At 34.3% G+C, this 27,847-nt stretch overlaps 1 protein-coding gene across 1 annotated transcript in view; it reads left to right on the top strand.

Moving 5' to 3' along the window:
- The window catches only part of ABCA5 (ATP binding cassette subfamily A member 5), a 59,603-nt gene that overhangs the window by 16,222 nt on the left and 15,534 nt on the right, over nt 1–27,847 (top strand). Inside the window, exons 7-26 of the mRNA XM_037495212.2 lie at nt 1,261–1,402; nt 2,359–2,547; nt 3,804–3,951; nt 5,846–6,014; nt 7,345–7,403; nt 8,526–8,636; nt 10,069–10,244; nt 10,753–10,872; nt 12,542–12,680; nt 13,753–13,843; nt 14,032–14,171; nt 15,082–15,201; nt 16,655–16,856; nt 18,011–18,180; nt 21,041–21,168; nt 21,564–21,701; nt 23,573–23,686; nt 25,556–25,726; nt 26,669–26,782; nt 27,455–27,589. Of these exons, the coding sequence (XP_037351109.1) occupies nt 1,261–1,402; nt 2,359–2,547; nt 3,804–3,951; nt 5,846–6,014; nt 7,345–7,403; nt 8,526–8,636; nt 10,069–10,244; nt 10,753–10,872; nt 12,542–12,680; nt 13,753–13,843; nt 14,032–14,171; nt 15,082–15,201; nt 16,655–16,856; nt 18,011–18,180; nt 21,041–21,168; nt 21,564–21,701; nt 23,573–23,686; nt 25,556–25,726; nt 26,669–26,782; nt 27,455–27,589 (2,776 nt within the window). The remainder of the gene's footprint in view (nt 1–1,260; nt 1,403–2,358; nt 2,548–3,803; nt 3,952–5,845; nt 6,015–7,344; nt 7,404–8,525; nt 8,637–10,068; nt 10,245–10,752; nt 10,873–12,541; nt 12,681–13,752; nt 13,844–14,031; nt 14,172–15,081; nt 15,202–16,654; nt 16,857–18,010; nt 18,181–21,040; nt 21,169–21,563; nt 21,702–23,572; nt 23,687–25,555; nt 25,727–26,668; nt 26,783–27,454; nt 27,590–27,847) is intronic.

Raw genomic sequence — 27,847 nt, 5'->3', positions numbered from 1 at the left:
GCGCTGCAGAGGCTGCGGGCAGCTTCGCAACCCAGCGCTCAACCGCTGCACCACCAGGGAGGCCCCACAAATAATTTTCAGAGAAACAAATGAAAATTTTTTTGCACATGCAAGTGTTAATGTATTAGCATTATTACACAGTGATAATTTTATAGAGGCATGCATGCAGTTTTGTAAATAATTGTAAGTATATTATTCTTAACTTCCCACTATGCTGTAAGATAATTTATTTTTTCCCTCATTTTGGGGAAAAAGTTAATATTGTGCATGTGAATTGCCATTATAGTTCACTTAACAAAATTTTATTTCTTTAATCCATTGCAACAACTAATTATAACACTTTACATAATGGGGACATTGTTTATAACATTTCTTGCTCATTTTTCCCTCATGTTGTTTTTGTAGTGATAATTTTTTAAGATGTGTGGGGTTATTACAGTATTTTGTGAGGAAATAGTAACTTGAAGAATTTAGGCATATCAATCTCTTGGTGCCTCATTTTTGCCTCTATAATGATGGATTCAATTTTGGTAATTTAGGTATCTTTTAGCCCTTTCTCAGTGATGGTATCATATTAAAAATTAAATCATGATCTCTTAGCCTTAAAAATAAAAAGAAAACTAATTATTGTAGCAATTCCATTGAGCTCTGATTTGAGGAAAATTTTGAGAAAATTTAGTGAATTCATTGTTGATCTTGATCTTGCATTATATAAGTATAGTTACTATGGTGTTGATTAATGAGGAACCCTGTATTGTTTGGAGCACGGAAAGTCCTCAGAAGTGTAATTGTAGCACATGCCATGAAGAAAATTCTTACTCACTACTTTTTTATGTGTTTTAAGAAAATCAGTAGTGATGTACATTATAGAACTTTCAAAAGAGTATTAGATTACAATCAACCATGCATGACTACTGTCAATTTGTATAAAGTTTTTTATGACTCTTAGCAAGATACCATTTTTTCACTATATCTATATTTACATGTATGTAAATATATCTATAAATAAGTTTGCCTATAACAACCAAAACTGTAAAATTTTAGAAGTGTTCATTTTCAGTACATGTGCATATACAGAAGTTAATAGATTAACCTAATTTTAAGAATGAATATAAAAATAAAATTTAATATTTAAAAAAAAAAAAAAAAAAAAAAAGAATGAAATGGCTAACGTAATGGTGAAGAGTTGTTTAAAGTGATTTTTCTTAACTGCTTAAGTTTATGCATTTGACCATAAATGTATTTGTATTGTCATTTTAGGCTTTCCTGGGTTCTTCTGTATACAAGTTTGATTTTTCTTATGTCCCTCATTATGGCAGTCATTGCAACAGCTTCTTCGTTATTTCCTCAGAGTAGCTGCGTTGTGATATTTCTACTTTTTTTCCTGTATGGATTATCATCTGTAAGTATTTTAACTTGAAAATGGTTATAAAGAACTGTCAAGGTATTTGATTAATGAAGCAGAGTCTTGTTTGGTTTACTTATAGTTGATTTCTCGTGAAAGACAGATTGGCTTGTATATAGCATCATTGTACCTTCATATTATTTGATAAGATGCAAAATAGCTTCAAGTTTCAGTTAACTTGTTTTCATATGATGCGTTTCACATATAATTCCTTTGAGTCTATCTTCCACTATTTTCATATACTAGTATGTGTATTTAAGATTGTCTGGTACTGTTTTTTTTCCCCCTTTGTTTTCCTGAAATCCTATTTCAGATTACTTATGTTATAGGATGATGATGTGTAAAGATATGTCTTTGAAACACAGTTCTTTGTTAATGAAGCTACGGTTGATACTTGTGTGGTAAACTGATACTTGTGTGGTAAACTGATACTTGTGTGGTAAACTTGCTATTAGTGACCAACCTGTTACACGTGGTTCCAATTCCCCTTCTGATTCGCCTTTGTGCCTATGCTGTCCCAGCTATTAAATATTTTGACTACTAGCTCTGCTCTGTAACATGATCATTTACAAAGAACTCATACACTTCTATATTAATCGCCTGGTTTTTAACTGGTTTTCTGTCTTATCAACACATATGTTTAAAAGATGGGTTCTGTATTTAAAGGCTTGTTGATTTATTCTTTGACATATATACACACCTCTAACTGTAGAAACACTATTTATGGTTGCTGTAGTATATCCTATTGTGTAGATAAGATGAGATAAGATGTAGTTTTTAGTATTTATCGATTACTATTTGTATGAAATTAAAATATCTTACTATAGCATTTAGAATTTGTTTTAATGAGCATATTTTTCAGTGAAAATTTGTTCTTTTACAAGCAAAATTTAATTTGTTTTCATATCAGTGTATATGAATGTTGCATTAATATTAATATTCATATTTTATAGGTATTTTTTGCTTTAATGCTGACACCTCTTTTTAAAAAATCAAAACATGTGGGAATAGTTGAATTTTTAGTCACTGTGGCTTTTGGATTTATTGGTCTTTTGATAGTCCTCATGGAAAATTTTCCCAAGTCACTAGTGTGGCTGTTCAGTCCCTTCTGTCAGTGTACTTTTTTAATTGGTATTGCACAGGTAGGTAATATTTTTATCTTGTTTTCACTGAATACTTTCTTTTCAGTTCCAGGCAGCATATCATGCTAGAGCACATTTGATACTGGCTTCATTTATACTTTTTAATTTTTTAATTATATGATCTGTTTATAATTCTCCACCTTTTGCTTAACTGTATCTCAGGTACCTGTTTCACTGCAAGTTTGTTAGAAGTCATTGGTTTAAGCATCAAGTAATCTAGATTACTCTGTGGTTTGGTTACAAGTAAATTTATCTTAAATGTATGTCTGGTAGAAAATTGTGGATCAAAACAAAGTTTTTATGACTATAGTAGTGATCTGGTAGGTTTTATTGGTTGAGGATCGATGAGATTGTTATTCACCTAAATCATAATTAGATTTATAAATGTAATTGTTATTGATTTCTGGAGTGGCAGTCAGATACTAAGGGGAAAACTCTCATAAGAAACTGCTTATATAATAGAATTTAGATTTGGTTAATGTATAAAGAAAAAATGTAATTACTTAATGTAAGTGATTATTCATATTGATGGGATAGAATTCCTTTGACTTGTGAGACTTCAGACAGATTGTTAATGAATATTGAATTAAACAAATTTTAATTAATTGAGACCTAAGGGCTATTACACATTTTGAGAATCCACTGAGTCACCATCCACTTAGGTTTAAAGATACACAGGCTTTTTTTTATCAGTTGGAGGAACTTCCAGTGTCATTTAATTCATCTCCTTTTCACAGATAAGGATTTTTGAAATCCAGTGGGATACATTTATAGTTATTCACTTAATGAAAGGTTTAGGACCTAAATGAGGTCTCAGTGTCCAGTATATATATCTTTCTGTCCTATCACATATATCTGCTATGAAGAATTTAAGTAATTGTGTTAATTAATCAGAGAGCCCCTTCCTTTTTCAGTCTTGAAAAAATGCTGTCCATAATTTTATTCTCTAACCATTTGTTTGATTTCCATGTGGCCCATAACTCTTTTATTTGTATTAGTTAGGATTAGCAGCACACATAATAACATTAAAACAAATGTTCCAGGGGTAAATGTATATTAATTTTAGAAGCACAGCATTATAAACATGATTGTTGTGAAAAACTTAGTAATTGCTTTCTTTATAAATGGTGGATTGTTTAGTTTATTAAAAGACCTAGTTTGGTTACTGATATTCTAGATATATTAACTGTCATTAGCATTAGCTTTTACTTATTTTTACCATTTTTCATAATAAATTGATGTTTCTATTTTTTTAGGTCATGCATTTAGAAGATTTTAATGAAGGTGCTTTATTTTCTAATTTGACCGAAGGCCCATATCCTCTAATTATCACTATTATCATGCTAGCACTTAATAGTATATTTTATGTCCTCTTGGCTGTGTATCTTGATCAAGTCATTCCAGGTATGTAGGTATTGGATTTTACATGAAAGATTTTTAGGTTTTTTTGCCCATTTAGGGTCAAATTGATTTTAATTATTTTTTTCTAGCCAGAGTACCATAAGTCATAGTCATTGTTATAATTTTCAATTTAAAATATTAAGTGTATTTTATACCTAATGCCTGAACATCTATTGAACATAAGAGTACGTGACAAGAGAGCAGTTTATTTGGAAAGCCCTAAGTCTCTAACTGAACTTTTTAGACCTTCCCTGTATCAATCTTTTTTGGTAAAAGGGTTTCATTATTTTATTCTCTGAGATATAAAACTATGCAGTTTTCTTATAATCCCTCTTAATCTCCTCATTTCCTATCAGGCCAACTCCTGTAGATTCAAACATTATTAAATATCCTGTATACCTTCTTTGTTTTCCCCCTTGAGTTTCTCATTACTTTTGTCTACATTTTGAAGCTGCAAACCTGCAGTGTCTTATGTGGTAACTACTAAGGACATGGGACTTTTAGAATATTATTAATTAGAATTAATTGAATTAATTTCCTGAGTAGTTCAAGCTGCATATGACTATTAGTTGCCAAATTGTACATTGCAGAGATAGGACATTTCCATCATTGCAAAGAGTTCTGTTGAGCAGCACGAGTTTGGAGCATTGCAGTACCTCTCCCTTAGTGATACCTCAACTCTGTCTAAGAAATTCAACTTTCCTTTAACTCAAGATAGTCATCTGCTCAGAAGGCTTGCTGGTCATATCCTGGTGAATTAAATAGAAATCTATTATGTACTGCATATTAATGTCCTGCACAATACTTTTATAGATTTAATCTCTCCTTATCTCTCTCCTCTTTATTACATTAAATGTCTATCAGAACAGTCCTGTTTACTCACTTAATAAACACACATCCAGTGTGTCAGTTATTTTGTTTTTAGCTACTCATAACAGAAATATCTTTCTAAATGGCTTAGCCAAGAGGGCAATCAATTGTCTTAAAAGGAAGTCCAGAGAAAGGATGGGCCCTATATCCTTTGTCTTGATCACTCTATCACCAGGAAACGCGCTTTCTCCATGCCTTTGCCACCAAAACTCTGCCAGTTTTGCTCCCTTGAAACTGCACGATGTTACCCTTCTTTGTTTATGTCCATTAAAAGAGGGAGGGGGCATCTTTCCCCCAACTAAGCCCCTTGCTGCTTTCTGATTGGTTACATGCTTACGACTGGAGCAGCTAGTCACCAGAGCATGCAAATACTGGTTACAATCATGAGAATTTTCTGTGTAGTTGGGATCAGATCTCTTTGAGACATGTGGCCATGTGGATATTTAAAAAAATGGGAAGTATTTTTTCGGGGGGAAAGAGGAAGATGGAAACATGCAGTGTGGACATGTATTACTGTACCATATCTGTGTCCTGTGTCTGTTCTGTTGCTGTGTTACCCTCCTAATTCTAACTCTCTATGAACCATCTCCACGTTTCTGAAAGTTCCCTGTTTTCAAACACTATCTAAATTGATCCTCATTTAGACCTTTAGGATATATAACCCTTATCCAGATGTAAACATTTCTTTTTTTGAACTTTTATACCACTATGTATTACATGCCTCATGTTATGCATTATGTTCTAACCATTTGGCATATATGTGTACCCCTAAAGATGTAAGTTCCTTGAGAGCAGGAAATGTGTTTTACTCACTTTTACATTCTTGTGCCCTCTGAGTTAACTCAGAAACTGTTTATGAACTAAAGTTATTTGTCAATGAAACTTTATTTCTCCTGCAACATTAGACAGTATTTTCTATCTGAATGTTAGAGGTAGGCTATCATATGTTTCGCATACTGCTTTTATGAGTTAAAAACTAGTTTTCAGAAGTAATTTGTCACGATAACTCAGTATTTTTATTTTTCAGGGGAATTTGGCTTACGGAGATCATCTTTATATTTTCTGCAGCCATCTTATTGGTCAAAGAGCAAAAGAAATTATAAGGAGCTATCAGAGGGCAATGTTAATGGAAGTATTAGTTTTAGTGAAATTGTTGAGCCTGTTTCTTCAGAATTCATAGGAAAAGAAGCCATTAGGTATGGTTTAATCTTTGACAATTTAGGTATAAGGCGTGCTAACAGAATTTGCCATGTTTAAGTTCTGTCTTTTAAATAAAGTATGTAAATATGGTATCTTAGGATATTTGGTATATATTTCATGATTTTTACAACAACTGTTAAAAGTTGCTTTTCATCTAAGTTCTTATTTTGTTGCAATCATTTAAAATAAGGTTGCTGCTAGATTTGAAATTTTATTTTTAATGGAAATTTCAAATCTTAATAAAACCTAGTGTTTATATAAAAATGGCTTTATGCTTTCTCCATTAAGTATCTTGAAACAGAATAAGAATTAACATTATTTTATTCAGGTGACATTATCTGAGTGTATTAAATTGTCCTCTGTTAATCTCATAGCTCCTTGTGACATAATTGGAATATGTTTAAATTTAAGAACCAAAGAATTTTATTTCCATTCCTTATTAGAGTCAAAACCAAATTAAGAAAGTAATAAAGAAGAGAAAGAAAAAAGAAATATGTGAAAAATGAAATATAAATTTTTTTTTTAATTTAAGAAAAATATATGATGTAATCATTGTAAACTGATTTATGCCTTCTCAAGGGTAAAATTCAAACTGACTAAAAAACCGTTAATTCTTTAAATAGTTATATAAAACAATTAAAACCAAATGAGAGAATCACTTCACATTTATAGACCATTTGAAATGTGATGATATGAGATAGTGTTTTGATTTTAATCTCCTTTAACTGATTAATAAGAATTTGGCTAATTACAAACAAAAACTATAAAAGATGGAAAGAAATCTCTAAGTTGCTTGACTCAAATGCTTTACTTTCTTTTTTTGTTGTTAAAGATGTATTTATTTATGCATACAAGAACTAGGGTGTAAGCCAGAGGCGCTGGAGTTGAGGGGATTTACCAGAGACAGAGTGGGGAGCAGAAGAAGTGGATCGACTGAAATATACTGCTGAAGGGAGCAGCGGGCAAGGCAGGAGAGGTCTGCTGCATCATGTGGGTTAGCTCCCTGGCCAGGAATGGAACTCTCAGGCCACAGTGGCTGGAGATAGCTTGGCAATGATGAGACTTAACCCCTGCACCACCAGAGAGGCCCTGCTTTAATTTCTTAATAGAAGTTGATTTCTTGTGCAAAATGAACGCAGCGTAAAATGAAGAATTGTAAACTTTTTCTTGTGGTTCCTTCAAAATAATTTTATAATTATTTGTCAAATCTGGCTTATTGTTTTGTTAGGAAGGTATTATTCCTATTAAACATGACAACTATGATACATTTTATACAAGTAAAGACAAACTTATTGTTTAAATAAAGTGGAAAATGATGTTTTTCAGAATCAGTGGTATTCAGAAGACCTACAGAAAGAAAGGTGAAAATGTGGAAGCTTTGAGAAGTAAGTGTTTTTCCTAGTATTCCATCCATGCTATAGTTTTTAAAATTAGTTAATTCTTTTTTATTGATGTAATGTTGGCTTACAACACTGTATGTGTTAGAGGGTATAGGTTCACGCCTCTTGAAATGAATGCTGCCACACCATGCATACCACCAAAATACTGGTAACCACCACATTCCACTGACCACATTCATTCCCTCCACACCCCCCCACCTGGCCCCAGCCCTATAACATCAGTTCTGCAGTCAAATCCAAGAGTTTGTTTTGTTTCCTTACATTGCACACATGAATGAATCAGTTGATAGTATTAAATTACAAGTGGAAAAGCAAGTTTAAAATGTTCAAATCCCTGTCTCTGTCTTCCTTCCATGATTGATCCATCCATCCAGTTACATTTTTTTTTTTAAGATTTATTTATTTATACAAGCACTGGGTACAGTCAGAAGTACGGGAGGGCGAGAGAATTCACAGAGCCAGAGCAGGGAGCAGAGCAGGCAGACTGACGAAGTATACTGCTGAGGGGAGCAGCAGGCAGCAGGAGAGGTCTGCACGCCGTGTGGTACCCTCACCCGGTTGCTGGGGATTGAACTGGAGCTGCAGAGGCTGCGGGCAGCTTCGCAACTCAGCGCGCAACCGCTGTGCCACTGGGGAGGCCCCATCCAGTTACATTTTTTATTCCATGTTTCTTTTATTTAAAATGGACCTTTTAAGTATTTACTGTTATTCCCATATAATTGGTTAACTTTAGTTTCTTGCTAATATATCTAGCATGGCTAAAAATACACTTGAAACAAATTTTTATTGTCTCATTATTTGTTTTAATGCCCTTGGAAATTCCCAAAAGTGAGTATGAAGAAGCACCCCCATCAAATTTTGTGCACTCTAAATCTGTTAATGTAACAAAAAACAGGTTTATTTTATTACTCCTCTTATTGTTCATATATGGACTATAACAAGGAATTATTACGCTATAACTTTAAATATTAAGCTGTTAAATGTGCTGATAACTTTATATCTTTTTTTAACTTATTGACTTATTTAATGATTGCTCAACTGTGATGGCTTATCTTGCCTAGCTAAACAGAAATAAACATTGCATTTGATTCTTCTTTCCTTCACTAGATTTGTCATTTGACATATATGAAGGTCAGATCACTGCATTGCTTGGCCACAGTGGGACAGGAAAGAGCACACTGATGAATATTCTTTGTGGACTCTGCCCACCTTCTGATGGTGAGAGTTTTCTGATTTAAACAAAAAAAATCTTTGTTTTATTAGTGTTATTAACCAAAGTAATGCAGTTATCCTTGAAATAAGTGCTGATTAATTTTTTGATCATTTGGGACCAATTTCTGGGTCTTCTTTTGATTTTATACATATTTTTCAATAGAAAAAAGGAATCATGTTTAGTAAACTGAAAACGATCTAATTTTGTACCTATTTTATCAGATATTTTGCATGTGTATGTGTGTTTTTCACTTCAAGGAAAGATAAATCAGTAATTAATTAGAAATTAAGTGAGATCTATAGGCAGTTCAGGCTGAAAAGACAGAAATAAATTTCTAAATATGCTACGATGGTTTGAAACAAAAAATGATAAATGTCAACACTGTCTCCTAAAATAGAGTTGTTTTGTTCTCCTAGCATATAAGTATTATATATGGTTGTCATAAAGGTGAGAATTCAGTTGGCTTTTTCAGTTATTTCAGCAATAACCCAATAGAGTGATAGCACAATAAATTTTTTACTTTGAGAAAGGACCAAATTTCCATATACTGTATTTGCATCTTTTATTTATTTTTTTAAAGATTTATTTATTTACACAAGCACTGGGTACAGGTCAGCGGTGCGGGAGGGTGAGAGAATCCACCAGAGACAGAGCAGGGAGCAGAACAGCAGAAGGACTGAAATACACTGCTGAGGGGAGCAGCAGGCAAGACAGGAGACGTCTGCTGCACCATGTGGGAATCTCCCTGGCCGGCCGGGAATCAAACAGGCACTGTAGAGGCTGGGGACAGCCTCACAGTTCTGCGCTCAATCCTCTGTGCCACTGGGGAGGCCTGTATTTGCATCTTTTAAAGGAAAGTTAAACTTCCAAAATTTGTTTGATTTTACTTGTCCTAGTCATGTCACTCTTTGACAGTAGTAGTAATATTTAAATTTATATAAGAATATGTGATTCTTGTTACAGTTCTCTACACATTATCACATTGATTTAACAAATCTTAGGTGGGATATATTAGAATATAGTTTATAGAAGAGAAAATCTGAATTCAGATAAAGTGACTTTCTTAAGACTACACACCTAGTTAGGAGAAAACTTTCAGTTCTTCATTCTCTCCATTATTGCATAATGCCTGAAATGAAAGAAAATTACTTCTGGAATATAAGTGTAAATAATGCCCTGATAGATAATTTGTTTAGTGTTAAGCTTCTAGTTCCTTGCCCTTTCCATCATATAACATCATGTGAAACGAAAGGAAAATGAGATTGGAGCATAACTGGAAGAAGACCACCGATACTATTGATGTTTATCTTCTAAATTTACATTAACTCTTATATATGTTGCATGCAAAAAACTAAGTGACTAGCATATCTTAAAGCATATATCCTTTTTAGTGCATAATATATTTGATAGAAATTTAAATGTATATTTTGCTTTTAGGGTTTGCATCAATATATGGACACAGAGTCTCAGAAATAGATGAAATGTTTGAAGCAAGGAAAATGATCGGCATTTGTCCACAGTTAGATATACATTTTGATGTTTTGACAGTAGAAGAAAACTTATCCATTTTGGCTTCAATCAAAGGAGTACCGGCCAATAATGTAATACAAGAAGTATGTTATTCATACTGACAACTTACTTTTGCTCCCTGTAAACTAATGAACTTTGTAATAACTTGTTTAGTGAAAATACGTTTGACAGTCTACATATAAAACATGCTCTAAGCCAGTAGATAGAATGTCATTATAAAAAATTAGTTGAAATGTGGGTGTGTTAACTCATATAAAATAGTCCTTGTTTCATCTATAGGGTAACAGTCTCTCAATACAGGTGTTTCTTTTTCTTTTACTTTCTCCCTCCTCCTGTCTTTCTCTTCTTCCTCCACACACACATAGAACCTTTGTGCTGACCTTCCCTGCTACCCAGGAGGTCACCAAAGCAAAGCAGACCTTTCCATCAGGAATCCTTCCATCTGTTATTTCAAAGTTATGTATGACTATAAGTCAAAGTTAAGTTCTGTAGCAAAGAGCAATTTTAAAGTTAATATTAAAATCAGAACACTTAAAAACTAAAATATAATGCTACAATTCCAAAAATATTGTTCACACTTTACTTTTATAGGTGCAGAAGGTTTTACTGGATTTAGACATGCAGGCTATCAAAGATAACCAAGCCAAAAAGCTAAGTGGTGGTCAAAAAAGAAAACTCTCATTAGGAATTGCTGTTCTTGGGAATCCAAAGGTAAAAAATATTAGTGTCATTAAAGTTTTGTTGAATAGAAAATCAGGCTGTAGAAAGGTGTGTGTGTGTGTGTGTGTGTGTGTGTGTGTGTGTGTACACATACACATGTCAAGTTATATGTTGTTACGAGTGTAATTATAGTAATAAGGTGTTAGAGCTGAGTTCAGAAAGATAACATCTTTATGACAGTGGTTACATCTACGGCAGCCTTTAGTTACATCTGCAGTGTTTGGTTTCTTTAAAAGATGTGGGGGAAATAGGGTGAAAAAACATTTGTTAAATTTCAGTGGTAGCTGTAACAGTATTGTTCTGTTCTCTACAGGTTGTTCTTTAATATATTTGTAATAGGTTAGTTCATAATAAAATTGAAAAAAATAGAAGAAAATCGAATAGTTCAGTTTTTCACTGACCTGGTGATTTTATTCTGCATGTGTCTTTTTTGTGCCGTTCTCTATTCTGTAGAATCAGAGCCCCAACTGACACAGCATTTTGTGAGGGTTAGAGAGCTTCCAGGTGAATACCTGATGCTGGGAGCCCCAGGGGGCTTCCCCATCCCGCCATATTTTCCCTTGCTGCTGCAACCTGGAGATGACTTTGGGTTCTGACTTTATATTAATTTATCTTGCTCCAAATCTCGAGCAATGTTTTTAAATTAAAAATGATCTTAAATCAAACTGCCTCCCTTGAACGAATAACAGGACATGCTTCTCTATCAAACAATAGTTATATTGTTTGATAGAGATCAATATTGTTTTATATATTGTTCACATAAAAATTATACTTAACATCTTGATTATTAGTTTGTTATATGTATGTCTTGTCTATTGCAGACATTGGTCTTTTAAAGCTGAAATTATCCAAGGAAGTATTCACATGCCAAACTGATAATTTAAAAATTTATGTGAAAATTTATGTTAACTTTTACACATATAAGTGAAAAATTCAGATCCAATATATTTCTCATTGGAAATAATAACTTGATGTAGGGAAGCTTTTCAGTGTCCACATAAATTTTTATATATTTTAGCTTTCCTGAGGATTTCCTGTGTTTCTCTCCCCCCCCCTTTTTTTTTTTGGTTTTTAATCATTGCACTTTACTTTTATTTTATTTTATATATATATTTACATCATTCTTCCTTTTTTGTCCAATGCATGCTTTCTCCTCTTAGGGATAGTCCCCGCAAAATTCCCACCACCAATTCACCCGTGCACCATCACCATAGTCCCTTGCGTAAGAACACACATTCCCTCACCTGTTTTGATCCCTCCCCCTCCCCTGCAGCATGTCTCTGGTTAATAGTTGCCTGTTTTGTTTTTTAATTTATTATAATTATGTTTTTCCTGATCCCTTATTTGGTTCCTCTATATTCCTCCTATAAGTGAAACCATATGATATTATTCTTCTTCTTTCTGGTTTATTTCACTGAGCATAATCCCTTCCAGCTCCATCCATGCTGCTGCGAATGGCATGAGTTTAACTTTTTTGATTGCTGAATAGTACTCCATTGTGTACATGTACCACAACTTCTTGATCCAGTCGTCTGTTTTTAGGTATTTGGGTTGTTTCCATGTCTTAACTATTGTAAATAGTGCTGCAGTAAACATAGGGGTGCAGGTATCCTTTTAAATTAATGTTTTTGTGTCCTTTGTCTCTACCCCTTTCAAACAGATACTACTGCTAGATGAACCAACAGCTGGAATGGACCCCTGTTCTCGTCATATTGTTTGGAATCTTCTAAAATACAGAAAATCAAATCGGGTGACAGTGTTTAGTACTCATTTCATGGATGAAGCTGACATTCTTGCTGGTGAGATTTTTATTTTTGAAGGATTAGGCTATATAATCAAATGGGAGGTTAGACACAGAGCTGCTAAATCCTGAGAAATAAGCTGTTCTTCATAAAGGTTTTTAAATTAAAAAATAATACAAGTTTTGATATAAGGAGTCCTATAGACCACCCAAGTTTAAATAACTTGCTAGGGGAATTCATAGGGCTTAACGTAGTCACCCTCGTGTGCAAGTTAGCACAGTGAAATAGAACGCAAAGCAAAATCAGCAAAGGGGAAAGATCCATGGGACGGATCTGGAGGAGCCAACATGAGTGTGTAAGAATCCTCTACCAGTAGAGTCACACAAAATGTGCTTAACTTCTTCAGCAATGAGTTGTTAATCTGTGAAGTGTTGTCTGCTAGAGAAACTTACAGTGGTCAAGACTTTTAATGGGTGTTGGTCCTGTAGTCTCCCTCTGCCTAGCGCTTCCCAGAATTGCAGACTTCCAGAAGGAAAGCAGGTGTTCAGCATAATCTATATGGTTTGTACAATTTAGGTCCAGTGAATCACCCTTATCTGTTTTAGAAATGGTGACAGTCCTGACAAGATCAAAGTGTTTGCAATCCTACAGCAACTTCTGTTTACAATATAATCTAATAAAATGGGCACCTTTTTTTTCAGTAGTGTCTTGTTTAAAAAACCCAACAAACTAACATTTTGTCTTTGTTACCTTTTTGTTGTGATTTTTGCATTTGACTTTAAAGGCAGTTTTGAAAGTACTTGCGTTAGTAAACCTCTTAGGAAAAGTCTAAGATATCTGGAGCAGCATCATGAAGACGTGCTCTAGTGTTAGACTGCCAGGGTGTCGGTCCTGCTTTGTCACTTAATGGCTCTGTGAAATGAGGGCAGACTGTTGATACTTTCTCATTGTGTCAGTGTTCTCACCTCAAAAATGAGTGATAATAATATAGTACCTTCCTCAAAAGGTGGTCTGATCAGTTAATGAGCTAGTGCATTGGTGTATCATACAGTAACTCATAAAATAGAAATGACAATTAATTAATGCTGTTATTAACTTAAAAAAATGAAATGGAAATCTCTCTTTGCAGATAGAAAAGCTGTCATATCACAAGGAATGTTGAAATGTGTTGGTTCTTCAATTTTTCTCAAAAGTAAATGGGGAATTGGCTACCGCCTGAGGTATCATTCATTCTCTATTGGCTTCATTCTTTGTTAAATTCTTAAGCAATAGTTATTAGATTTAGGGTTTGCCATAATGTGCTCTGGCCATTTTTTATGGTCCTAGCTTTAACTTAAAGCGTTCAGAATTTACTTTTGGTTGTTTACTGAGCAATCATAAAAAAATTATGATATTTGGTTTTCTCTAGTATGCACATAGACAGGTACTGTGCCACAGAATCTCTTTCTTCCCTGGTTAAACAACATATACCTGGAGCTACTTTACTACAACAAAATGACCAACAGATTGTATATAGCTTGCCTTTCAAGGACATGGACAAATTTTCAGGTATAACCTACTTTCAGTTTCTTGGTTTTTCAACCAATATCATACATTGAGCATAGGTTTTCTTGATTTACCTTGTTGTTATTTTTCAGTGTGATAAATATCACACAGATTATCGCCTATGTTCCTAGGTGGTTAGGGTTAATTTTTTTTTTTTTTTTTGCTTTGTTCTGCTTGTGAAAACTAGAACTATTTACACAAGATAACATGTTTCCTTTTCTTTTTTTTTACAAAAAACATGCAAGAAACATTGTGTTTGTTTTGTTGTAAAGGAAACAAACTATTCCATTTGCTTGTAGGACTTTTGGGAATAAGTTGTATATGTTTGTACACATACACATATCTACAAATATAGAATTGTTTGTATATGTCCTCAAGTGCTTTTCCAGTTTCATGACTGTATGATTGTCTCTTGAATGATTTTAATTGTGGCATTATTTACCTGGCTTATATTAAGGAAGTCAAACTCAGTCTCCTTTATTTAGGAATCTCTTAATAGCCGAAAGGATATTACTGATGTAGATACATTGCACCTAATTCCCATAGCATCTAGCTCACAATTAGATAGAAATGTTCTATCTAAATCTAGTAGATTCTTTTGAAAAAAATAAAAGGAATCATGAATTAACTGAAGTACATATGCCAACTTAATACGCCCTGCCTATTACTCTGTATGTCAACTATTTCTTAGTGTTAATTTATAATGATAAGTACCTTATATTTCTCTATAAACAAACATTCCTTGGTGTCCTTAGTAGTTTATGAGAATGTTCAAGACTCCTGAGACTAAAAGTTTGAAAGCCACTGTGCTAGCAGAGTAAATTTAATCATACCCTGTTTTTGAAAGGTATTTTAGAATAGTTATCATAGTGTGATTAACTACACAATATTCTTTAATTTTTTTTTCTTTTAGGTTTATTTTCTGCTCTAGATACTCATTCAAATTTAGGTGTTATTTCTTATGGTGTCTCAATGACAACTTTGGAAGATGTATTCTTAAAGCTTGAAGTTGAAGCAGAAATTGACCAAGCAGGTAAAAACAAAACTAACAATACATTTTAAGGCAATGAACCAGACAGAAATGAACTGGACAAATAATCATATAAGCATGTGAAATTTAATTTTGGAAAAGAAAGGGAAGAAATAAACAGGTGAATAAATATGTAATCGAGATGCTTACTGTTAGTGGTGGAAGTTATGAAGGAAATGATAGGGTGGTCTCGAGTGATAGTAACTTAGATTGTATCTTTATTTTTAAAGATTTATTTATTTATACAAAAACTGGGGTACAGGCCAGATGCGCGGGAGGGTAAGAGGATTCACCAGAGACAGAGTGGGTAGTAGAACAGGCACTGGCTGAAGGCATTGCTGAGGGGAGCAGCGAGCAAGACAGGAGAGGTCTGCCGTGCCATGTGGGATTCTCGCCCGCCGGCCGGGATCGAACCCATGCTGCAGAGGCTGTGGACAGCTTCACAGTGCGACACTCAACCACCTGCACCACCAGGGAGGACCTAGATTATGTCTTTACGGAGGACTTTGTTGAGCTGATACTTAAAGATATAAATTCTGGAGTTACTCATGTAGAGTTACTTATGGGTTTGGTTGAAATCAAGTAGCTGAGAGTAGAGGGGCAAACCTAGGGTTAAGCAGTGGTGAGCCAAAAAGGACTCAGTAAAAGGAAACCACTATTGTTGCTCTTTCTATGTTTACAACAAGGGATGTAAAAGCCAAGACCAGGTGGTGGTAGGAAAGAGAAAAATGGACAATAATTTGCTGGTTGCTGCGAAGAATAAGATGATGACAGAAAAGATGGTTTTGTTAATTATACAGAAGACAGTGAGGTATTTGGTAGAGTGGAAGCCAGTGGTGACCTTGGCAAAAGCATTTAGAGTGGTGTGGTAAAGATCAAGACTTATCTGTGTAGTTGAAGATGAGAATGTGAGTCAAAGAAACTTTTTTTTTTTTCACATTTTAAAAGGACAGGTTTATTTGAAAAAGGAGAAAAAGCTGTATAGTCAGAGGCAGGCAGAAGAGCTGCTAAAAAACTTTTCTTATCGTTGAAGATTAGCAAGCCGGTGATACAGGATAGGAGAGTGGAGGAAACCAGGGATATTTCTCTCAAACATGGAGAAAAGAGGAGGGCAAGGTTTATGAGGACACGATTAGATTACAGTCAGGGAAAGTTCATGTAAAAATTTTGGATTTTACACAGCTAGAGAGAAAACAAGATCTCAGAGCATGCATCCCGTTTGAAGAAATTGAGTGGAGATAAAGTTGTGGGAATAGAGGAAATAAGGAAGTTAGAGGTCAGAATGTAGGTTTTGTGAGTGAATATGCTTATAATACTTAGGAGGAAGGGAATTAGATGGGTCCTGCATCACCACCAGGCTATGTGCTTCTTTAAAATGTCCTTACTTCAGAAAAGTTTTCCTCCTCTTAAGGAATATACCAAATTTTCTAACTTTTTATTTTGTTTTGACAAATAGATTACAGTGTATTTTCTCAGCAGCCACCAGAGGAAGAAATAGATTCAAAATCTTTTGATGAAATGGAGCAGAGCTTCCTTATTCTTTCTGAAACCAAAGCTTCGCTAGTGAGCTCCATGAGCCTTTGGAAACAACAGGTGTATACAATAGCAAAGTTTCACATCCTTAACTTGAAACGTGAAAGTAAATCAGTGAGATCTGTGTAAGTATAGTCATCTGCTAGATGAGTTATTTTTTTAAGGATTTGAATTAATTTGGCCATCTCAATTTTTTAAATGTAGACATGTAAATAATTATGTAGTTTTGAAAGATCAACTATCATTTCATAATATCAGAAAGTTATGCTTATAGTAATTTCATCAAAGGTCATTAGAGCCTTTTTTTAAATTAACATGTTTCAATCTCATCTAAAAAATGAGGGTGTGACAATGTTATCTAATTATGTAGTTTCTGAATTACTGTCATTGTATTTAGGTTTTATTTTTTATTTTTGGTAAAGATATTACTTCAGGTTTGTTTAACCTGCGATTTCCAAATATTTAATCATGAATTTTTAAACATCTAAAATACCTATTAACTTTGTATGGGATTAGTTCAATACAATATGCTTTTGGAAATGCTGGTTTAGACATATTTACAATTAAAAATGGTTTTAAACAATTATTGAGTTTCTGAAAATTATAAAATGCTCAAGTCTGATAATTTAGCTTTCTACCCATTTGATATGGCACCTACCACATAAAATATGGAGATATTTGCAAGATAAGAGAGGAAGTTCTGCCATCCAAATAGTAGAGGATTTTGGATGGATCTTAGAATTATGACCTAGCCCAGCTACAAGTGATGATCCCTAGAACTGTGGTATATAGTGCTTGGCCTTTAGAGGAGCAATGGAAACCAACGTGACAAGGGACTGAGAAAGCTATCCATCATGTAAAGTTTTACTGTATTTTCATTTTCTTCCCTGTGTTTAAAATTTTTTGTGTCATGTGTTCTAAAAATCTATGGAGAGTAAACAGAATAGAAGTAGTTCGGATAATAGTCTCTTCAGGGACTATTTACATCTGTAATGTGATGTAAATGTGACGTAAGTTCTGGTTCTTCAGAAGTTTACATGCCTTTACAAATTGTCATGGTGACTCTGATCTAAAATACACTTTTTTATCGTTTAATTTTGTCAGTGAATGTTGCCTTTCTATCCAGTATTGTCACAAGATCATTTTGGGGAATGGAAATTCGAATTCCAAGAACTTTTTTTTTTTTTAATGAGTATCTTAACTGTCATTTGGTAGAAGATATTTTAACAGATTTACATATATCAATATGCCTTGAATTGCTGTTTATTTTCCTCTTCAGGTTGCTTCTGCTTTTGGTATTTTTTGCAGTTCAGATTTTTATGTTTTTGGTACATCATTCTTTTAAAAGTGCTGTGGTTCCTGTCAAACTTGTTCCAGACTTATATTTACTAAAACCTGGAGATAAACCTGACAAATACAAAACAGATCTGCTTCTTCAAAATTCTACTGGTGAGAGTGTGTGAAGGTCTGTGAATGTGTGTTGGTTGGGGCAAAGGGTTGAGGGGACACATGGGTCAGAAATTTGGATTTTAAAAATAATGCAAGGTAAAGGCATTGTCTGTCTGCTCAGATCTAACTTAAACAAAATACCTATTGATGCTGAATAATATACAACAGAAGTGATATTTTGGTGGAATTGTAGATGATGATTTTTTAAAATGTTCTAATGTGTACAGCTTATTTTCATAAAATTTCTCTTTCTAATAAGAGCAACATAATCTCAAAGCATCATGTTCCAGCTCAAAGTCTGAGTAGCAAAAATAGCCTTCAGAAGTTGAAAGACCCTCTTTTAGAAAGAGTTATAGCAGGAAATATTTATGCAGTTGTATACCTAAATAGAAATGTTTAAACAATTCTTTGAAGACTATCTGAGAAGTTAATTAGAATTAAGAAAAATTGATGGCCTTAGATATATTTATAATCAACTACATTGAATTTGTAATGGATATTTTGGGGTTTGCTATTGATTATTCTTATATAATTGTCAAATATGAAAACTAAAAAGCACATGACTTTGCAAGGCACAGATGATAAAAACTCACCTAGGATTCTAATTTCAAAATATTAAAACCTTATACAAAATTTCATTCATACACCATCAGTTGTTCTTTTAACATCTCCCATATGTATAAGTGGTTTGTAGTCCTGATTCTTTTTTTTTTAATTTTTAATAAATTTTATTATTATATTCCCCATACAATTGCAACCCCCTTATTTTGACCCCAATCCCTCCCCTCCCCGCCCCCCACCCCCCATAGAGTGTCTCTGGTTCATAGTTTCTTGTTGATTTTGATTTTCACTTTCTTATAGTTTTTCATTTTCCTGGTCCCTTATTTAAGTTTTCTAGATTCCTGCTATGAGTGAGACCATCCGGTATTTTTCTTTTTCTTTCTGGTTTATTTCTCTGAGCATGATCCCTTCCAGCGCCATCCATGTTGCGGCAAAGGGCATGTGTTTATCTTTTTTGAATGCTGAGTAATATTCCATGGTGTATATGGACCACATCTTGATCCAGTCATCTGTTTTTGGGCATTTGGGTTGTTTCCAAAGCTTAGCTATTGTAAATAGTGCTGCTATAAACATAGGGGTGCAGGTGCTCTTTGGAATTGATGTTTCTGTGTCCTTTGGATAAATACCTAGGAGTGGAATTGCTGGATCATATGGAAGCTCTATGTTTTGTAGGTCAGGAAATCTCCACACAGCTCTCCATAGTGGTTGGTGTAGTCCTAAGATTCTTGAAGAGAAAATCAAGGTTACCTAACTGGCAAATTTACAGCAAAGCAAAAACAGCCTCGCTTGCTTATCTTGCTAAGATGTATTAGAAAGTTGCATGACATATAACCCTTTCTATACTCATAAACTCTTTAGATTAATGTTTTCCAATATTTCACCTATATTCTATTTTCTTTTTGATTTACTGTTAATTTCAGAGTCTTGCCCCATGTTGAAATAATAATCATAGTTACTGGTGATTTTAAATTACTCTTAAAATCATCACTCTTGAAATCTGGCTCTCAGTGTATACATAATCCATTTCTTTTAGAGGAGGAATACATTTAATTATAGAAAACTACTCAAATAGAAAATGTTACGGTTTCCAGCTTACTTTCATAAGAATTGATTTTGATTTTAATAAATATTTCATGTTACTAAAATGTAATGCATGAAACTATACTTGGATATTGTGACATTTTTTATGCTTGGAGAATTGTACATGATCACAAACTTTCTGTTTTGCATTCATTCTCACTGATCTGTCAATATTCTAGTGTTTTCAAAGTTATGTCCCTTTTGCTGCTTTTTAGTATTTCTAGAGTTGATTACATATGTATCTCTTATTTTCCTAGGCCTTGTTATAGGTTCTAAGTAGAGCCACATTTCCATTAGGCATTGCTGACCTCCTTAGGTATGTGTTGGGTAGTGTCTTGCCCTCCTTGCAATGCTTTTGTGTGGCATGTAGTACAGTTCCTCAAGTTACAACATAGCTAGCTGTCTTCTCAAGAGTACAGAGCCACTTTGTTCAGGCACTGGTTTGGGAGTAAGTGTAGTCTCACTGAAAACACCACTCTCTATGCCACTCAAGTTTGGTGCTGCATCAGAACCCCTTACCATACTCTCTTACTGATGGTTGATATCTTCCTTTGGTTTTGCTGTCTCTCAGAGTCACAGTTGACCTTCCTTGATTCCCACTTTGTGATGATGGAAGGGAAATGTTGCCATTTATCGGACATGTTGGTGAAATCTGAAACTCAAAACAGAATTCAGAAGCTTTCCCTTGGCTTCAGGCAGTTTTAAGAATGTAAATGGGGACCTGATTATATGTTTAATATTTTAAGTCAGTTAAGGCAATTGACATTTACTTGTTTGTTCAAAGCATATACAAACCAGCCATTTAAAGCATATAGAAATCCTCTAGAGTGTTATGTTAATTAACTCCACACCCTGACCTGTACCATTATGAGCCAGGAAGCTTATCTTATTACAAAAAATTAGCAGGTAGATTTTTATTCTCACCATTTAACAAACTTTCAGGTGAGCGTGATAGACAAGCTTTCAATGTGAGGAGTAATAGTAGCAGCCACAGCTAAAATTTGTGTGCCAGGTTCTGTTCTAAGGCCTTTGTATATATCTAAGGCCTTTGGATTTGAATCTAATGTGATTGGCTCCAGAGTCAGTGTTCTTATTTATGTCTCATCTAATGAAGATGAAATACTTCTTTATATAGAGAGACTTCTTTGCAATGTCATTAAAAACCTGTGTCTGTTTCTCATTTAAACTGATTATATTATTTGCTTTTTTCCAATGCCAGACTCAGATATCAATGATTTTATTAACTTTTTAACGAACCAGAGCATAATGGTGACGATGTTTAATGACAGTGACTATGTCTCTGCTGCTCCTCATAGTGCGGCTTTAAATGTGATGAATTCAGAAAAGGTAAGAGGGAAATATGAGAGGGGAGGCCCATTTAAAAGTTGTGAAGGATTGCTATTTCCTCTAAAAGTAATCATTTGCTGATTTGACCTCATTAGGTGGAAATTAGAATTTCCTTTTAGAAATAGAAATAACAGGTTTATTTGTGCTGTTTTATGTCCTGATGGATGACCAGTATATAAAACTACAAGGAATTTAATTTGATTTCTGTGCTTTATTTTTCAAACGGCAAAATGTCTGTAGATTCCAGATCAGATTGTCTTTAGTACTATTTTTGTGATCACTATGGTTCATGAGAATTAGTTCAGTTAGTGAGAAAAGGTTGGTATATAGCAATAATGTGTCATTTATACTTCTATGTATATTGTATGTAATAAGTCTCTCTTTTTAAATTGTAGGACTATGTTTTCACAGCTGTTTTCAACAGTACTATGGTTTATTCTTTGCCTGTATTGATGAATATCATTAGTAACTACTATCTTTATCGCGAAAATGTGACTGAGAGCATCGAGGTCTGGAATACCCCATTCTTTCAAGTAAGCAAATTAAAAAAATAGTGTGTATGAGGTTATATAAGCATGTCTTATACTAGTATGTTTTAATTTGTAGGTGGTCACAATTATTTTCTGCTAACAAAAATGTGTGTTTAATTCCTCTGCATTCTGCTCACTCAAACTTGATTTTTTTCTTTCTGTATTTACCTATCTTATTGTCTACCACGTTGCATCCTTAACTCATTTTGCCAAACCTTTCATACATTTTTGGCTGAGTATTTATAATAATAGTTTTTTATATTCTTTCTCCCTACCTTTTATAAAACTTGACATTTCTGTTATTTTATTGTTCACTATATTGCCCATATCCTTAATTAACTGCTTTAAAATGTCCTTTGTTACTACATATTCAAAGATGAAGTGTCATATAACTTTTAATAATTCCTTTTCACTTCTCAATATTTATTGAGTCACATTTATTAAGTGCTTACCATAGTCAGACCCTTTGCTAATGCCAGGGATATCACGGTCAAAAACGTGTTTTACATCATAGGAGTCAATGCAGGGGTTATGGTAGTAGGTGGGAAGAATATCTAGCATGTACCTAGTTGTAGTTTAAAGGTTATAGATCAGGTGGGGAAGCAACTAGGGAAGATTTGAAGAATGACTGGAAACTGAAAACAAATGTTCTAAATAGAGGAAATAGCTAGTACAGAGATTCAGCTGTGAAAAGGAGAGCGCACAGGAAATATATTAGGACATGAATAGAGTGAGAAAGACTAAGTTATGAAGCTTATGATCTCAGCAGAGGCCAGGGTAAGAAAGACCTTGAGACCTGTCTTAAGGAATTTATACTCCTTTCTGAGTAGATCATGAGAACTACTAAATGTTTTTCAGCTGAGAATTGGCATGACTAGATTGATACTTTAAAAGACCAGTGAAGCTATGTGTTTGGAGAGAAGTGGAGGGACAAGACTAGAGACAGGGAGACCAGCAGGAGGTGGCTGAAGTAATTCAAATGAGAATCGATAACAGCTTGCACTACAGCACAAGTAGTAGTTCTGGTAAGAAGTGAATAGATTTGAAAGATGCAACAAGGTAGAAATGCCTGAGGGCTATGCCAGGTCCAGGGTGCCTGCTATTCATGATGTGGGCACAGTTCTAGGGCACAGTATTCTTTTGTAGGCCATGATATCTACCTTAAGTGTTCTAGGGCACAATATCTTCCTTATCTGGTGGGTATATCTTCGTACAGAACAAGGGTAAGAGGATGACCTTGCTGAGTGTTGGGGATAATGCAACATGCTTGGTCTTGGGTAGTCTTCCTTTGGGTCACCAGTACTTCAACGGGCCATGGAAAAGGTTGCTGTTTGTACCTGCTTCCTTGATCAGCTAGGGAATATTAGGGACTGTAGGATTTTGGGGCTGGGGTGGGGGGGGATGGGATTCAGCTGCTGGAGAGAAGCAGCTCTTGGTTCCCTAGGAAGCAGAGGTTGGGTGCAGCATTTCTTAATAGAGAAAAGGAAGCCCCAAGGTGGCCATTGGTTCATAGTCCAGGTAGCTGATGAAGGTATCAAAGCTAATCATGATCTCTGTATAGGACCACTGGTGGACATGTTAGTGGCTATTCATGCACATTATTATTTTAAATTAAATGGTAAAGCTTAATTTATATTGTAGATAAGAAAATGGAAGTGCATTGGCTTGCCAAGCATTGTACAGTTATTTAATACATGGCAAAGTTGTTGCTTTAACTCAGTGCCTGTCTGTAACTGCCACTTGTTTTTTCATATGGACTGTGCCTGGGTTAGATATCTAATGTTTCTTCAGAGGTTTTGATAGTCTTTTGGAAAGTATTAAGATGATATAAAGTGATCCTCATTTCCATTTCTTATTTTGTGGTTGTCTTTCAGGAAATTAAGGACATAGTTTTTAGAATTGAGCTGTATTTTCAAGCAGCTTTACTTGGAATCATTGTTACTGCGATGCCACCTTATTTTGCCATGGAAAATGCAGAGAATCATAAGGTAATGTGGAAAAAAAGTTACAGGTATCTTGCTGGTAAGAAATCTCATACAAAAAACCTATTCGCATGAGTATAATTATTTCAGGAATAAGTGAATGGAATGTAAGTTAATTTATTCAAATTTATTATAGCAATAGCAAATAACGCTTAATGAGTTCTTGCCTTGTGCTTTAAAAGTTAGATTCTTTAATGTTTACAATACTGTTAAGTTTTCTCTTACCCACTGTAAGAGCAGGGCAGGACACAGTGCAGGTTTCCTGATCCCATGCAGATGGGGTAAAGGAGGAGCCAGAGTCCTCAGTAGTTTTGCAGGTTTTTTATTGGGGTTCACCAGGCATATGGCAGGCAGGGGTGCTGGGGGGCCGGGAGGCTTACAGGCCTCCCAGCCCCCAGCAAATCTTCACTCTATCTGGGCTCTCTGGTGATCTCAGCTTCTCTTCCGCTGCTGCTGCTGCTGGCGTCCCCCTGTGACGCCGCCCTTAAAAGCACAGTCTTAGCTCAGCTGAATCCCATCTACCTATGCCCACACCCTATTCCAGGTGCCCGCCATCAGGCATGCGTTCAGGACAAGGATCCATCATCTATCCTGATGGCGGAAGGGCAGAAAAGCCTGATATTTTCTTTACCCTACACCCACTTTATAGGTTAGGAAGTAGAGACTGGGCGTGTTCATGTACTGTGCCTGGCTTGACTCAGCCCGTTTAAGTAGTGGATCTAGGAGCTGACTTACATGACCCTTATGTTCTTAACTGGCAGACTAGACTGTCTCTCCCCTTTAACTGTAGTAGATTGTATTGAATGTCTTAAGGCACTTAATTTTTGTTAAATGAAATAAAGTTTATTAAATGTAGAATATGATTATTGTCGCCTGGCCGTATCTTCAGAGTTCAGTTGCTGCATGGTCTGATGATTGTATGTTTAGTTTTAGAAGTTGTTGCACTGTTTTCCAAAGTGGACATTCTGTGTTGCATTTCCACCGGCCCTGTGGGAATGATCAATATGGAGTATCCAAAATAATTGTATTTAACTTGGCTTATGGTTTCATAGTTACATTAGTAATGTGTATTATTTTTATTAAACACAAAGGCTATGAATTTTTTTTTTAATCACTACTTTTTCTTAACCTTTATATGCCACGTTTCCCTTATTTTACTCGATGGCTCGCTCTTCACATATCACCTTTAATTATTAGAAATCAGTGCTTTTATAGATGACACAAATCAACTGGATAAAATTGTTAGGCGTTTAGATTTGTAAAAGATATTAACAAATTTCAAATTCAATGAGAGATGAAAACTAGCATTTTTTAAATTTGCTGTTAGTACACATTAAAATGCTATTTACTCCTGGTAGTAATAACTAGTACTACACAAGAGTATATAAAAGACTTTTTAAATTCATTATCAGTACAAAGTTTCACTTAACCTGAAAGGCCTATGTAAATCCAGAGGTTAGTATTAGTTTATTATTTTTGTATAAAAGGTTTATTTTTAAAAGTGAGAATCATTTTTCTGTTTAAACATATCTTTCCATCTATTTCCACAGATTTTCCAAAGGAATAATATTTTGACTACTTACTGTGTGCTTAGCTCTTAACCCTGCTTCATTTTAGTTTTGTGTTACCTGGTAGCATTGCTATATGCTTATTCTGAAAAAATTTGTTGAAATTGTTACATCTCAGAAGTAATGAGCAAAATTAAAGGCTAAATGGAATTTATATTTAGCTGTAAGAAGGCCTTTTATTACCTATACACCTGTGACACAGAATTTATTGTCTTGATGTAAAATTAAGAATTCTACTAGAGGTTTGCTAGAGGTTTTTATTTGTTTTAAAATTATAACCAAATTTTTCATTTTTTTTTTTTTTTAGATTAAAGCTTATACTCAACTTAAACTTTCAGGTCTTTTGCCATCTGCATATTGGATTGGACAAGCTATTGTTGATATACCCTTATTTTTTATTGTTCTTACTTTGATGCTGTCAAGTTTATTTGCCTTTCATTATGGATTATATTTTTATGCTGTAAAGTTCCTTTCTGTGGTAAGTTAACATCAGTTGTTCTTATGCTATTTATAATTAGAATGTTATTTTAGGAAACTAAGTCTTTACAAACCTGGCAATTGACTAGTTGAATAATTTGGACATTATTTTTTTTAACCAGCATCTGATTACTATACATGGTACCTATGATCAATGTAATTTATATTACTATAAGTAATTTTTAAAAACAATAACTTAACCATTATGAAATAATTCCTTGAAACTTCATGTAGACTGCCTGCTAAAGTGTAATCAGGAAAACTTAAGCAATCCTTCCTTAAAATGTCTTCCTTGTCTCTATGCCTGAAAGTTATTTTACAGAAAAGAAGCTCTTCTAGTGCATAATTTAAAATGTGCTAAGGAAGCATGTCATTTGCACTCATATTCACCTGTTAATCATTGATAATAAGTTCTTTCATATGAATGATTATATTAGGAAAAAGGGAAAACAACAAGGTGAAATTGGGTTTGCTGAATGTAAAATTTATCAATTTACAGACATCATACTGACCTAACATATTAATTTCTGTCTTATAAATTAATATTTTTCTATAAAAAATGTACAAATGCATTAAATGCTGTAGGTTATAGTTAATTGAGAAAAAATAAAGTTATAACCAGCTACACCTATACTGGTTTTTATAATAAAACAAGAAATAGCATTTTACTTGGCATGAAAAAGAACTGTAAGTAGTATTTAATTTAAATGACTTATTCTTGATTATGTTAGCATTTAGTTAAAATCATGAGTTTCATGGATTTAAGAAAATTGTGGATGGTAACTCCTTACATAACCACAATTTCAGTTTTTGTAGTGTTTTGTTGAGCAGTAAAATTTGAAGAATAGTCACTCCTTAATATTTTAACATGACTGGTATTTTATGTATGTGTATTGCTAACTCTTCATGTTTTTACCTAAAAATGCACATTTATGTTTTACAGGTTTTTTGCCTTATTGGTTATGTTCCATCAGTTATTTTGTTTACTTATATTACATCTTTCTCTTTTAAAAAAATTTTAAATACCAAAGAATTCTGGTCGTTTATCTATTCTGTGGTAAGTCACATTTTAAAATTATTTCATTCAAACTTTTTATGATTTGAAAGTCATGAACTTCCAGGATTGTACTTAAAATATTACTGTGTCTTTTCTAAGTCCAGGAAATTTTTAGGTAACTAGCATCATCTTTTTTGCATCAGCCACTGCATGAAAAGATGATAATGAAAACATTTAACAACTGCATGGCTAAGGTGCCAACAACAAACTGGTACCAGTGTATTGACACTTCCTAGCTAAGTATTACTGTGGTTACATGTTGGGTGTGTGTGTGTGTGTGTGTGTGTGTGTGTGTGTGTGTGTGTGTGTGTGTGTGTGTACAAGAACTGGGACCAGAGGTGGGAGAAAAGGTGGAGGGAGTGGGTGAGAGGATTCACCAGAGACACAGTGGGGAGCAGAACAGACAGACTGACTGAAATAAACTGCTCTGGGGAACAGCTGGTGAGACAGGTCTGCTGTGCCATGTGGGTCAGCTCCCTGGCCGGGGATCCAACTCAGGCCTTAGCGGTGATAAGTGCTGAGACTTAACCCCTAGGCCACCACGGAGGCCCTGGCTACATGTCTTAATAAAAGATTAAAAACATAGTTAATCCTGAGGCACAAAATGAGAATTAAGTTTGTATGAAATAGCTAAACTTTTTTTTCATTGTTTTCTCATTTGCTTTCCTTTAGACAGCGTTGGCATGCATTGCTATCACCGAAATAACTTTCTTCATGGGATATACAGTTACAGCTGTTCTTCACTATACCTTTTGCATAGTCATTCCAATCTATCCACTTCTGGGTTGCCTGATTTGTTTCATAAAGGTAGGTCTACTAGATCTGAAAAGCATAAATACTGCCTTATTTTTGAGATCTTGTTTCTTGTACCGAAACTGGTAAAACGAACATGTTAGCTATTTAAAGATTATTAATACAACAGAAATTACTGTGGACTCTTTTTAAACATGTCTTGAAACCTTAGTCTCAAAGGAGAAGGACTGTGTCCATCATATGTTTTGATGCCCCAAATGATGAATGTAAATTACCAATAGGATCTCCCTTCGGTTAGTATTTGTTTTGGAG

This window comes from Talpa occidentalis, unplaced genomic scaffold (genome assembly GCF_014898055.3).
Source record: "Talpa occidentalis isolate TD23 unplaced genomic scaffold, MPIMG_talOcc4v2.1 talOcc4.7, whole genome shotgun sequence".
NCBI lineage: Eukaryota > Metazoa > Chordata > Mammalia > Eulipotyphla > Talpidae > Talpa > Talpa occidentalis.
The sequence above is the reverse complement of the archived record's forward strand: the minus strand, read 5'-3'. Positions and strand labels throughout refer to the sequence as shown.